Here is a 12727-nt window from a genome sequence, read left to right on the forward strand (position 1 = left end):
TGGTATGTCTTTTTCAGTTTCATCTTGATGGGAAACTTGAGTGTTCTTTGACCCTCCACTTCTCTGTTAGACTGAGTTCTTAGCAATTTTTCCTGTTCATCTCCACCCCCTTCTCTGACTCTTGTCCTTTCCACTTCTCCATTCCCCATTTCCTCTTTTCCTCTTAGTTCCCCCTGCCCAAACCTTGCTATCTTCACAAACTGGTAAACTCAAATCAAAACGGGGGGTAAAGTTCCGGGAGGTGGGGGGTGGGGGGGTGGGTAGGAGGGAGAAGGGCTATCGTGGGGTCTTAGGGAATCTCGAGGGGCAGTTTATCACATGAGTGATAACATATGATACAGGGCTGGAGTATCCCAAGCACGGGAGTCCCTGCTTTCTGTGGGAGCAGGGCCTTGGTCACTGAAGGACTCAGGCGTAAGAACCCAGATCTAGCTCCCTTAGTTGGCCCTTCCGGAGCCGCCCGGCCTCTAGTGCAGGAAGGGGAAGGGGCCAAAGCTGGGGAAGGCGTGGCAGGAAGGGGGGAACTCTGTGGTCAGGGAGCCGCTCGCCGAGCACAGCTGCGCAGTGCCAGCAGAGCCTCCGATCCCCGGCTCCCGGCCCCTCAGCCCCCTGGCCAGGATGATTCCAGCAGTGGTCTTGCTCTTACTCCTTTTGGTTGAACAAGCAGGTGAGAGGGTTTGGTGAGGGACAGTGAGCTGGGCACCAGGGTGGGAATCAAGGGGATGTGTCCGAGGGCCGAGGCGCAAAAGACAGAGGAATGCCGGCGGTGGGCTCATGGGCACAGAGACCCTGAGGCTGGTCCTATCCAGTCCCTGTCAGGGCACAAGAGTCATAGTTCCCTCCTTTCTTGTCCCTTTCTTAACTTTTTTGGGGTTGATATACACATAAGGCTTCCCTTTGGCAGGGGAGGAGAGTGGTTGTATGACTTGAAAAGCTGGTCTGGGGAAAAGCTCCATTTCTCATGATCATCATTTCCTGTGGGGTGCCTTTAGTCTTGTCCACTGGGAGCTGACCTCTAGCTAGTTAAATAATATTTATAATGCCCTCTTTAGGAAGGCAGGGGCTTATCCTTGTGCTTGGGAGTGAGGCAAGGATAGTCACGATGAACAGACGTGATTGCTGCTTCTGTGGGCCATCACTAACATACCATTCTGTCAACAGCTGATACGGGGGTGGGCAACATGAAATGCCCCATTCTAGAGACCTGAGTTTCAGCTGAGAAATAGAGGCAGAAATGGGAAGGTCTCAACAGCTGTAAGGCTCCGGTACTCTATTTACGAACTCTCACTTGGTCTCTGGGTTGTCTAATACTGGGAAGGGGTTTGCGTATGTGTTTCGAAGAGGGATAGTTGCAGCTGGGTGTTGGGGAGGAAGGGTTAGTGAAACCCAAGGAAACTGGGGAAAGTGAAAGAGATGGGGGGCAGCCCTGTGGCCGAGTGGTTAAGTTCGTGGGCTCTGCTTCGGCAGCCGGGGGTTCGCCGGTTTGGATCCTGGGCACCGACATGACACCGCTCATGAAGCCCTGCTGAGGCAGCGTCCCACATCCCACATGCCATAACTAGAAGGACCCACAACTAAAAAATACACAGCTGTGTACCTGGGGGCTTCGGGGAGAAAAAAGGAGAAATAAAATCTTAAAAAAAAAAGAGAGAGATGGACTGAGGGGATCCACCAGGCCAGCTGTGAAAGTGGAGGGAAGGACTTAGTGAGCTGCCAGCCTGCTGCCATGAGATGAGGAGGGAGCAGGGGCTCTGAGGCGTAAAGGAAAGGGCACCAGCTTTGAAAGCAGAAAACCCCTATTTGAGTTCCAGCTCTTGTTACTTAACTCTGTGGCCCTGAATGAGTTACTTAGCTTTTCCCGGCCTTGGTTTCGTCATCTGTAAAATGGCGGCGATGTTTCCCTCACAGGGTAGTTTTGAGATTTATGCAATATTGTATGTGAAAGAGTGTCACAGAATAAAAAGTACTCTACAGCTATCCGTCACATGCCCATGAGCCCTGATAGGGACCTGGAGCAGATAAGGGCTGGAGCTCAGACCCTATTTGATTTTTTCAATTGCGTAAAACTTCCTCTCTCTCTGGCCCAGAGTGAGTAACAGGGCAGAGGACCCGGAGACGGAATCCACAGAGCTTGTGTTCGTTTCCTTGAGCCGAGGCTGGGACACTCGCCCAGCATGTGTGCAGAGCCATTGGTATCCGTAAGGCCTGGAAAGTAGACACCTTTTTGCACATTTACGTGTCTTATGGTGGGACAGAAAGCAATGTGAGGCTAGGAGGTGACCAATAATAGAGTAATTGTCTTCCCTCCCTTCCCCAGCTCACATCCTTCCTGTCCAGCCCTCAGCCACAGGTCACAGGACTTAGCAGAGACACTCCCTGTGGTTTCTTCACTGAAATTTGTCACTGCCGCCCCTCACCCTACCCCTCTGGGCTGAGGTTTTGGTCTTAGCCCAGTGAACTCAGATGGGTCCCTTGAGGGCTGTAAAGTGCTCAGTGGTGCCTGAGCAACCCACAGTGCAAAAGGGAGAGCGTTGGGAGCTGAGAGGGAAGTCCTCAACCCTTAGTACATGTCAGCTCCATCGCAACAGGACCCTTCACACTTCCCGTCCTACCCCTACCCTAGGGTGAGAGAGAAGAGGGAAAGGTGAGAGAAATGGGAATCCAGAGAGGAAGATACAGTTTTCTCCTTTGGAAGGCTCCCCTCCAGGCCCTGTGCTATCTCCCGGAGCCCTTTCCCTTCTCTCCTCTGAGCACCAGATCTTCCCTGATGCCTCTGACCCCACGGGCACTCTCTATCCCCTCAGCGGCCCTGGGAGAGCCTCAGCTTTGCTATATTCTGGATGCCATCCTGTTCTTGTATGGTATTGTCCTCACCCTGCTCTACTGTCGACTCAAGGTAAGGCTGGGGTGGGCTAGGGTGGAGGCTGGAAGGAGAAATGGGAGGGTGGTGGCAGCATGGCTTCAAGAAGAGGGAACAGAAGAGATTTCCCCAGTTTTAAGGGGAGAGAGATGGGCCACTAACTTCACCTTACTAATTACCTCTCCCCTACTCCAGATCCAGGTGCGAAAGGCAGCTATAGCCAGCTATGAGGTATGGACCCTCCCTCACCCGGGTGTCAACAATTTTGCAGATTCTTAGTCCTTCTGGGGCTTTAGCTTTGGGGTCTGTGGCCTCTGGGAGGGCATGAGTCTCAGGTGCTGATCTAGTAAGCTTCAAAGGAAGCTTCCTCCCTCCCACCCTCCCCCTCCTCACCCTACCCACCCTGTCACCTAGCCAAGTCACAAGTAAAATTTTCAGCAGGTGAGAGGAAGAGTCAATGAGTGACAATGAGTACGTGAGAGAGTTGTATGTTTTGTGTATATGTGTGTCTGTAGCCATGTGGACAAATGTGCATTCATGCCCCAGAGTATCCCTGTGAGCACCCTCTAGCCCAAGGGGCCTAGCCACCCCCGGGGCCAGATACCTCCCTGGGTGGAGGGGAAGATGCTGAGGGGCCCTGAAGGAGGTGTGGGTCTCTAATGCCTTGCTCTTTTTGCCTCCGCAGAAATCAGATGCCGTTTACACGGTGAGTGATCCTGCCTCCCCCACCTACCACCCGCAGTCACAGGAAGTTAGTAGAAGAGGGTGGGATTTTGAGTGACCTTCAGAAGGGGTAGGGTCTGTGGGGGTGGGGAGTAGGAGTCCTGTGATGGACTCAAGCTCCTGACTATCCTTTGACATCCACCCCAGGGCTTGAGCACCCGGACCCAGGAGACTTATGAGACCCTGAAGCATGAGAAACCACCACAGTAACTTTCAAACAGATGCCCTTGGTCACATCCTTCTTCTGCTCCGGTTCTCCTTTCAGCCCTCATGGTTGGCATCACACATGTCTCCCTGCCATTAATGCCAGCTGACCCTACCCCTGTAATGACGCTATGCCCCCCATTAACGGACATCAGTGGTTCCTCTTCCCTGTCAAACACCTATGCTCAGATGCTATTCATTAATGTTTATATTCTAGTCTCACCCCTACACCCCACCCTTTTCCTTTTCCCCATCCCCAACTCACAGTAAACAATGGAAAGAGAGTACCACCAATAAAACTGCCACAGACTGGACTCTATTCTTTCATTCATTTATCGTATATTTATTCAGCCTCCACTAGGCACTAGGCTGGATACTGAAAATACTGTTTCAAGTACAGCAAACTCTGTTCTTGAACTTGCAGAGCTCACAGTCTAGTAGACTTCAGGGCTATTTTGCTCAATTGAGGGATGAATGCTCACTGTGGCTGGGGGAAGGATGAGACCCTTGACCCTCAGATTCTCTAGCCTGGAGTTGGAGCAGGGAATAATGTGTTGGGCATCTAGGCACATTCAGAGACATTCAAACCTCAGAAATGACTTCTGCACCCAGTTTGGCCTTCTGTGTCTGGCAACTGCACCACGGTTGGGTTGTGGGGAAGCCTGGCTGTCTAGCCCCAAAGAGTCACTAATCTGGATCAGAGTGGGCTTCAGGGAGCAGCGAGGGGACAGCTCACAATGGACGTGCACATAGGCATTAGCAAAGCTGAAAAGCCAAACGTGCAGAAGGGATGGTGTGACAAAGGCTTGGGTGACGCTCCTAAGGGCTGGTTTTATGGGAACAATGAATTTTCAGTGGGTTCTGGGGCAAGAGGGACCTTAGAGGGCCAGGTAGGGGTTGGAGGTGGGAAGGCAAAGGGGAACAAGTCAGGTTCAGATGGGAGGTCGGCTCCTCCAAGCACATGGGTGGGTGGCTAAGGAATCCCCCTTGTCAGTGCCTGTCCTGTTTCCAGCTCTGCCAGGAGGCAGGATTCCCTGGAAGTATTTGAATCCCATCAGATGCTGCCGGTCCCACCTTTCACCCAGCAGCCCTGTCAGAATGGGTCGAGAATCCCCAGGCTTACCCCTGACAATGCTGCGTACTGGGCAATACTTTGCCCTGCATGGTGACTTAACACTCTTCAGTGTTTTTCCCAGTTCACTGTAACATTTGATCTGCTCGTTAACCCTGTGAGGAAATTCAGGCTTTCTCAAGTTAATTAACCTGTCCAAGTTCATCTTGCAAGTGACAGACTGAGATCTCTTTGTCCCCACACATTCTGCCACATGAGAAAAAAACAGATACTGGGAAAAAAAAGGGAGGAAAGTAATTGTGAGTGGTGAGGGTCTTGAAGGCCAGACTGAAGAGATTGATCAATATACAGAAGAAATTGGAGCCATCTCTGGTGTTTGAAGAAAATATCTCATATCTCAGATGAGATATGAGCAATGAGTCAGGGTAGGAAAGTAACTGTTTTAAAGGTAAAGTGGGAATAAAGTTTTATTGGAAAATGCCTCATTTTCCCTTGCCCTACATTTTGGGATTGTGAGTCTCCTGCATCAACCCAGCCTGATTTCTCTTCTCTTTTGATTTAATCCAGGTATCACAGCTCCCAAAGTTTCTCTAGTCCCACGTGTCCACCAAGCTGGAGACCTGTCAGGCCCTTACCTGGCTATCATGTCTACTAATTCCAGACACTAAGATGGCCACGAGGCCAGTTCTATGAATAGCACCCAGATAATAGTGGGGGAGAAGCTTGGAATGGGTATTCCCCAGGCAGGGGGTCTAGGTGAGAGGTTTTCAGTGGAAGCATTTTTGGGGAGAAGAGTGAATCCATGTCTTTTATTGTCAGATGCGGGGAAGCACAGTGTTCCCCCGGCTCAGAAGGGAAGGGAGGGTCTTAAATGACACTTCTGGGTTCATTTTTTGGAAGCTTTCTCCTCTTCATAGAATAATCAAGAGGAAATTCTAACGGGTGCCCTTATTTCCTGTGACCTCCAGGAGTCTAGGCACTCAGTTCATGAATCTTTCATGCCTTTCACAATTCCATGTCCAATGCAAAAGCTCTTTAGCCTCCACTGCAGAGCGGTTCCCAGGCCTGCAGGAGATTCTCTGGATTTGGAGAGGAATTGCAGGCACCTCCACCCAGTCGTTTCCATCATTTGTCTCTTCAACCCTATCTCCACCCCTTCACACCAAAACCCCTCTCCTTTTAGACACAGATTTCTCTTTGTCCTCCCTCCTACTCCTCCCCCACTAGCCCAACTTCTCCCAATCTCCAAACACACCAGGCTCACAACTTGACTTCTTCAAAATTTATTGTAGAAAACAAGGAGCGGGTAGGGAGAGGGGCTCTAGGCCTGGCCAGTGGCTGTTCTAGGGGTCTGCTGGGGATGGAAGACAATGGTCTGGACACCTCACTTGGTGGCAGGCTGTGTTTTGAGTTCTATGAAATGGCTGAAGAAGTTAAGCAGATCATTTCCAATCTTCTTGACCAAGGGTGTCAGCTGCTCCTGTGTCTTCTCAAAGTAAGTCCTGGATATGTGAGGGATTAGAGGTGAGTGTGAGAGATCCTAGGCACTGGCAGGGTTTTGGTGGTGGAAAGCGAGACCCAAGTCCCCAAACTCTAGTGCCTGCTCCATCCTGGCATGGCAAAGCTCCTAGGAGGAGAGGCAAGCCCTCCACTGGGCAGAGGAACAGACTCTAGAAAGAATCTCAAAGCCCAGTTCCTGCTGTCCCTTTGTGTCCAAGAGGTCGGTGGGATCTGTGGGGTGATGAAGGAATTTTTCTCTCCAATTTAAACCTCATCCTCCCTAAACCTCACCCCCAAGCTCAGTCTTCTGTGGAATCTCCCATCTTCCCTTCTTTCTCTCTACAGCCCCCCAGTCCTTGACCCACTTCCTTTGAGACTTACTTGGCCTGAGCCTGGAGCTCTGGGGCCTTGGCCTTCTCCACCAGGTCCTTGCCATAGTCGGTCACGGTCTGGAGGTACCGAGAGGCCAGGCTCTGCAGACACGACTCTTCCGCCTGTCTCCGAACCAAAGCACCTGCACACACACAGAAACATACACACACACAAGGCTTTGCAGCTGGGTCCCCAGCAATGAGTCCTGGCCTCCTGCCATACCTCTGCCAGTACCCAGCCAGAGCTCTCAGCCCCCTCCCCAAACAGGTATCCAGCTCCAGGTCTTTGGGGGGCTTTCTGGGCTTTAGAGAGGGAAGGATCTTCCTTTTGATCCCCTTTGTCGCCAGACCCGGGCACGGGAGCATAGACAGATGAGTAGCTAGGACCCCCAGCACCTTCTCTCCCCTGGGACCCCTCTCCATGTCACACCCACCTTCAAGGCTGCAGATGGTGAGGAACAGCACAGTTACTGCAAGCAGCTTCATGGTGGTAATGGTGGGGAAGGTGGCCTGGGAACAGTTGGGGAGGGGGAGAACACTGAAGCTGAATGGGCTTCAGCCCCTCCCCAGGGACCCCTACCTAGGTTCCCACTCCAACTTGCTTCCCTCCCTTCCCACAATTAAAACCTGGTCTTCTTCGAATGCTGCCCACACCTCTTACTCCCTTATCCTACCTTCTCAGCGTTTCTGTCCTTGCTGTCTGCACCTGGCCTGGCTGGGGAGGCAGGGGCTATATACCAGTCTGCTTCCCTACTCCCCTGTCAGGTGATAAGGACTGTGGAGGGGCCAGGTGGGGCAGAGGCCATGTTGGAGTAAACACGTTAGAGAAGTGGGGGAGGAGAGGACAAGCATGCAGGGTACTTGTGACGGGTGGGAGGCAGGGAGGGCTTCATGCAGGCCAAGGAGGGATATTTCAGGCCTACTTGAGACTCATTCTTTTGGGGTCCGGGGCTAGCAGTCCTTGGATTTGACTGCTGCAGGAAGCAGCATTCCTAGTTTTTCTCTGGAAAACTCTGATGTATCAAGCCCTCAGCCCTTGGTATCTTTGTCCCATTATGGGTATATTTCATCTCTGCAACCCTACCCCCTTCACTGCAACTTGGCAGAGAGGTATTGGGGAACAGAAGAAAGGAGAAAGGAGTTGAAATCAGGGGCAGGGACGATGGGGATGAGGGTTGAGAGAACAAGGAGCAGGGTCAGAGGACAGGATTGATTGACTTTGTCCCTTTTTGAGTTAATATGTAATGAGATGGCAGAGAAAACATGAGAGCCCAGAATGATCCTCCTGAGTACTGATCAATCAGTACACCCTACCCCCAATAAAACAAATTTGGAAAGCAGCCTCTGCCCTCCCCTTTCCAATTGGAGGGCTCTGGCAGAAGAAGAGGTGAATGAGAGGCTTCCACCAGGAACAAAGGTTGAAGGTCCCAGGTGATTAAATCGCCTTATCAGTTCTAGGTGGTGGTCAGCCAATATGAGCTAGCAGAGACCATAGCATCCCTCTGACCAAGGCCCCAGCCCTGATTGTGAGGGAGGGCAGAGGTACATTCCCCAGGCCCAAGCGTGTGTGTGAAATCAGCTAAATAGATATCAGAAGTATTTGTATCTTCACTCTTTTGCCATCAAAGTGTATATAGAACATTCCTGAGAGATGGGGGTGGAGATGTGAGGGCTAGTGAGGGAGATGACCAGAGCCCAAGAAATCTTATTCCAACTTGACTTATTCCCCTGTGGAGCGCTTAGTACTTGAAGGGCACTGTTTCGACTTGTTTCCCGCTCTGGAGTGGAGCACATTTGGGGGCGGGAGTCCATATTCCTGGATTTCATTTGGCAACTCTGCCTGGGGAATGAGGGAAGGAAGGATTAAGAGGCAGAGGGCAGATGTTTCAGTGAATAGTTGTGCTAGAACTTAGGCTGCAGCGCCCGCTCCTCTACCCTAGACTCTCACACCCATTCCCATTCCACCAAAAGGACAAGAGGGCTAACTTTGAGAGGTGTAGACCTCTAGGAGGGAGGCGTGGGTCCATGTCCTAGGGAGAGCTGTACTCGTGAGTAGTACTCGTTTGGAAGTGTACTGTGTGCTGTGGTGTATGGTGGAGGGCTGTGAGAAGTTCTCAGGGGTTCGTGGCGGGGGAGGGGAGGGGAGTGCGGCGGTGGAGGTGCGGGAAGGGAGTTGGGGAGAGATTGGGGGAGGGAGAGCCTAGGAACGACATGAACCAGGGTTCGAAAGAAGTCTTCACAGTCGTTTCCTCTGCCACTCTGCGCAAAAAGCAAGTCTCCAGGCTATATGGTGGATAGAGCCTCAGTGGCCCAAGCACCAAGATGCTCCCTCTAGTGTCTTGTATGCTCACAGGTTTTTCCTGACCTTGGAGAGGCCGGCGATCTAAGGCCATCTACTACAGTAAAGCTAAGGAGCTTCCAATCAAGTCCCGCCTGCCTCTGCAGTGCCGGGGTTAGAGCTCTGTGGACGTAAGGTCTGCCGCTAGTTTGCTTCCTCCTCTTCCATTGGCCCCTGGGAGATGGAGGCAGCTTTTTTTTACCGATTGGGCGGGGCCCAATCAAGGGAGGGTCGGGTCTTTGATATCTTTTTTTGCCCGGTTCCAAGATGGCGTTAATGACCACGCTGGGAATTCAGCGTGAAGCTGCAGTTCTGCCATTACTCAAGATGGCTGCCCCCATCAAGATGACCGGGGTGTGCTGGGGGGAAAGCGGTAGCATGATGGTTTGAGACGGTAAGGGCTACTGCTCCATTGCAAGCCTCAGCTAGGGGCCCAGGAATGAAGTGCAGAAAGATTAGGAAGCTGAGTGAGGTCTGTGGTGGGAGCTAGGATTAGAGAGTGGGGGAGGGAACAGGGGTGACAGGTGGGGGTGAAGGATTAACGATGGGATGGGAGTGTGACTGGCGTTCACTCTCCCCATCGGTGCCCTCTTCCCCGACTCTTCCTGTTCCAGGTCTAGCGTCGGACAATGTGGAAGTTTCTGGGACTGGGGAGCCGGATGATGGGGGGTGGGGCCCGTGGGGGATAGCGGGAGCAATAGCGTCCTTTCCCAGGCTAACCACGGCCCATCCCCTGTCTTCTGTACTGAAATGGGGAACACGTTGGGCCTGGCACCGATGGGGGCTTTGCCCCGCCGGAGTCCGCGTCGAGAGGAACCTCTGCCCAACCCTGGGAGCTTCGATGAGCTGCACCGGCTATGCAAAGGTGAGAACTTGGCATTTGAGCCTCTCAAGTTGAAGAGGCAGAGGAGGGGAGGGTCTTGAACGCTGGGTGTCTAGTGATGGGAGTAGGAAAGGGGAGATCACAGTCCGGGCATCCAGCCTCAGGGAGGATCAGGTGCCAGAATGAAGTGGAGCATTTCAATACAGGACTTGAAAGGAGGTCAGTTCCTCCAAAGCGCTTTCTATGGGATTGAAAGGGGAGACTATTTCTTGGGGGTAGGGGTTCCTTGTCTGTGCTTATTCCTTCCCTTCCCCTCCCCTCCACCCCCTTCAGATGTATTCCCAGCACAGATGGAGGGAGTGAAGCTCGTTGTCAACAAGGTTCTGAGCAGCCATTTCCAGGTGCTCCCACTTCTCTGGCCCCCCCTTACTATTCCTCCCTGCCTGTCCCTGGATCCTCTTCTCCTTAGCCAGGCTATATGGGACAAGTGAGGGAGGATGAGGGGCTGTCTTTAATTCCCTTGCCTGTGGGACTTGTTGCTTTTAATCTGTATATGTTTGAACATTTGGGATTCTTAAAAGGCCTTCTGGATGGGGAGAAGATGAAGGGTGGGATGGGGGATTGAAATGGAGCAGGAATGCTTTCTCCTCCATTGACTTCTCTTTCTTCAGGTGGCTCACACCGTGCACATGAGTGCTCTGGGCTTGCCCGGCTACCACCTCCATGCAGCCTATGCCGGGGACTGGCAACTTAGCCCCACGGAGGTGAGGGCTTCACATACCTGGGTCATCTCCCTAAGAGCTCACCTGGGACACAGGTCCAGAGGAGGAGAAAAATGTGTGTGTTATGGGGAAGAATGGGCAGGACACCTGCTTCTCTGTGTTTCGTCTGAATGGGAGAGGGTGGGGAAACATTTCTGTGTGATCAGTAGGAGTTTGTCTTTGTGGCTCCACTAGGGGGCGCTGGATACTGTTAAAGAAATCCTGTATTTGGATTTAGGCTGAGTGGTGCCGCCCAGCTCGGTCTTACTGTCTACGCTCTTCAACAGGTGTTCCCCACAGTGGTAGGGGATATGGACAGCAGCGGCAGCCTCAACGCCCAGGTCCTGCTCCTCTTGGCAGAGCGACTGCGAGCCAAGGCTGTCTTCCAGGTGACCCATGGCTCCTGCCTTCATCCTCTAAAGCATTTCCTCTTTCTCCTCCATGAGTGCCCTGCTCTGGGGACTCCAGGGAGACAAGCAGAGGCAATAGTGATGATAAAAAGGAAGGGAGATCTTACTTCTTGCTCTCCCTACCCAGACGCAGCAGGCCAAGTTCCTGACTTGGCAGTTTGATGGCGAGTATCGGGGAGATGACTACACAGCCACTCTGACCCTAGGAAATCCTGACCTGATTGGGGAATCAGGTGAGGAATCGGGACAGGGTTCTTTTTATCTTGGCTGCACACTTGCTAATGTTGCCTATGCCTCTTTGTTGTCTGTACAGTTCAGGGATTAGAAAAAACTTGGGCCGGCTGGGGTGGGGGCTTCTTGAGGTGAAGGAGATGGCTTGGGTATTGTTTCCGTGACTGACTCCATGTTTCCCCACTCCCCTACAGTGATCATGGTCGCTCACTTCCTGCAGAGCCTCACTCATCGGCTGGTGCTAGGAGGAGAGCTAGTTTATCACCGGCGGCCAGGCGAAGAGGGGGCCATCTTGACTCTGGCTGGGAAGTACTCTGGTATGGGGTGAGGAGGAATAGTGATGGAGAGGGGAAATTCTGGACTTGGCTGGGTTCTTAGCCTGTGTCCTACTACAGTAACGCTCCTTTTCTCCCGTACTTTGGTCTTTACAGCTGTACACTGGGTAGCTACGTTGAATGTGGGATCAGGTGGGGCCCATGCAAGTTATTACCACAGGGCAAATGAACAGGTGAGACTACTGCCACCCCACAAGTCAGTCATGAACTTTTGCCTCCCCTCAGGCCTCCACAGGCCCTGCTATTCTTCCTATCCATACTACGCATACGTTCCTTGCATGCCTTCACTCTGCTGATTCCCTGTCAGGACTCCTGTAGTCTTTGCTGAGACAGATCCCTCTCCCATCCTTGCCCATGCTTCTCAGGTTCAGGTTGGAGTGGAGTTTGAGGCGAACACAAGGCTACAAGACACAACCTTCTCCTTTGGTTACCACCTGACTCTGCCCCAGGCCAACATGGTGTTTAGAGGTGAGGGTTATTGAGATGACAGTCAGGTACTGAGGGATTGGGAGGGACGGAAGGGGGGAAGCTCCGCCTACTTCTGCTGACCCCTTTCTCCAAGCCCTGTTAAGTAACCTAATCTCTATTTTCTTCCCCAACAGGCTTGGTGGATAGTAACTGGTGTGTGGGTGCTGTGCTGGAGAAGAAGATGCCCCCGCTGCCCGTCACTCTAGCCCTCGGAGCCTTCCTCAACCACTGGCGTAACAGATTCCATTGTGGCTTCAGCATCACTGTGGGCTGAGGTTGTCCCAGAGTCAGCCACCACAGCAGTGGAATCTCTGAGTCAGGTGCCCTAGGGCCAGAGACTAGGCCTCTTTCCAGAGCCCACCTTGCTGGGTCACCTCTAGGTCCCAGGAGCAGAGTGGGGGACAGGACCATGCCCTCCTCAGAACTGGAGCTGTCACAGGGGCAGCTGATGAGGCAATGGTTTGAGGCTCCCACCTCTGCCACCAGCCTGGTATCATCTTCCCATGCTCTTGTGGCTCTAAAGACTAAAGGAGAAGGATTAAGGGGTATGTCTGGGTGAATTGTCTCTCCTCACTCCCCCCTTCTTCATTCTCCCCATGGATTAAAGCTCCTAGCCTCTTCCTCTTCAGAG

At 52.5% G+C, this 12727-nt stretch overlaps 3 protein-coding genes across 7 annotated transcripts; 2 read left to right on the forward strand and 1 right to left on the reverse strand.

Annotated features, from left to right (window-relative positions):
- Window positions 1-238: 238 nt before the first annotated feature.
- On the forward strand, window positions 239-4101 carry FCER1G (Fc epsilon receptor Ig). 2 transcript variants are annotated; one of them, XM_014835515.2, is made up of 5 exons: window positions 239-667; window positions 2805-2896; window positions 3056-3091; window positions 3546-3566; window positions 3731-4101. In XM_014835515.2, the coding sequence occupies exons 1-5, from the start codon at window positions 619-621 to the stop codon at window positions 3791-3793; spliced, it is 261 nt and encodes an 86-aa protein (XP_014691001.1). In that variant the 5' UTR covers window positions 239-618; the 3' UTR covers window positions 3794-4101. The 2 variants fall into 2 exon arrangements, with proteins under 2 accessions (XP_014691001.1, XP_070353603.1); XM_070497502.1 differs by having other exon boundaries at window positions 475-667; window positions 2624-2896.
- A 2025-nt stretch (window positions 4102-6126) lies between these two features.
- APOA2 (apolipoprotein A2) lies at window positions 6127-7483 on the reverse strand. Its single transcript, XM_014835514.2, has 4 exons — window positions 7405-7483; window positions 7165-7240; window positions 6741-6873; window positions 6127-6361 (listed from the first exon to the last, which is right to left on the reverse strand). Exons 2-4 carry the CDS (start codon window positions 7214-7216, stop codon window positions 6244-6246), a joined length of 303 nt encoding a protein of 100 aa, XP_014691000.1. The 5' UTR covers window positions 7217-7240; window positions 7405-7483; the 3' UTR covers window positions 6127-6243.
- A 1468-nt stretch (window positions 7484-8951) lies between these two features.
- On the forward strand, window positions 8952-12724 carry TOMM40L (translocase of outer mitochondrial membrane 40 like). 4 transcript variants are annotated; one of them, XM_014835511.3, is made up of 10 exons: window positions 8952-9462; window positions 9683-9933; window positions 10225-10292; window positions 10563-10655; window positions 10940-11041; window positions 11190-11295; window positions 11488-11610; window positions 11725-11801; window positions 11994-12096; window positions 12231-12724. In XM_014835511.3, the coding sequence occupies exons 2-10, from the start codon at window positions 9819-9821 to the stop codon at window positions 12368-12370; spliced, it is 927 nt and encodes a 308-aa protein (XP_014690997.1). In that variant the 5' UTR covers window positions 8952-9462; window positions 9683-9818; the 3' UTR covers window positions 12371-12724. The 4 variants fall into 4 exon arrangements, with proteins under 4 accessions (XP_014690997.1, XP_014690998.1, XP_014690999.1 ...); XM_014835512.3 differs by having other exon boundaries at window positions 9783-9933; XM_014835513.3 differs by lacking the exon at window positions 10225-10292 and having other exon boundaries at window positions 8954-9462.
- Window positions 12725-12727: the final 3 nt, after the last annotated feature.

The sequence above is a fragment of the Equus asinus genome, chromosome 25 (genome assembly GCF_041296235.1).
Source record: "Equus asinus isolate D_3611 breed Donkey chromosome 25, EquAss-T2T_v2, whole genome shotgun sequence".
Taxonomy (NCBI): domain Eukaryota; kingdom Metazoa; phylum Chordata; class Mammalia; order Perissodactyla; family Equidae; genus Equus; species Equus asinus.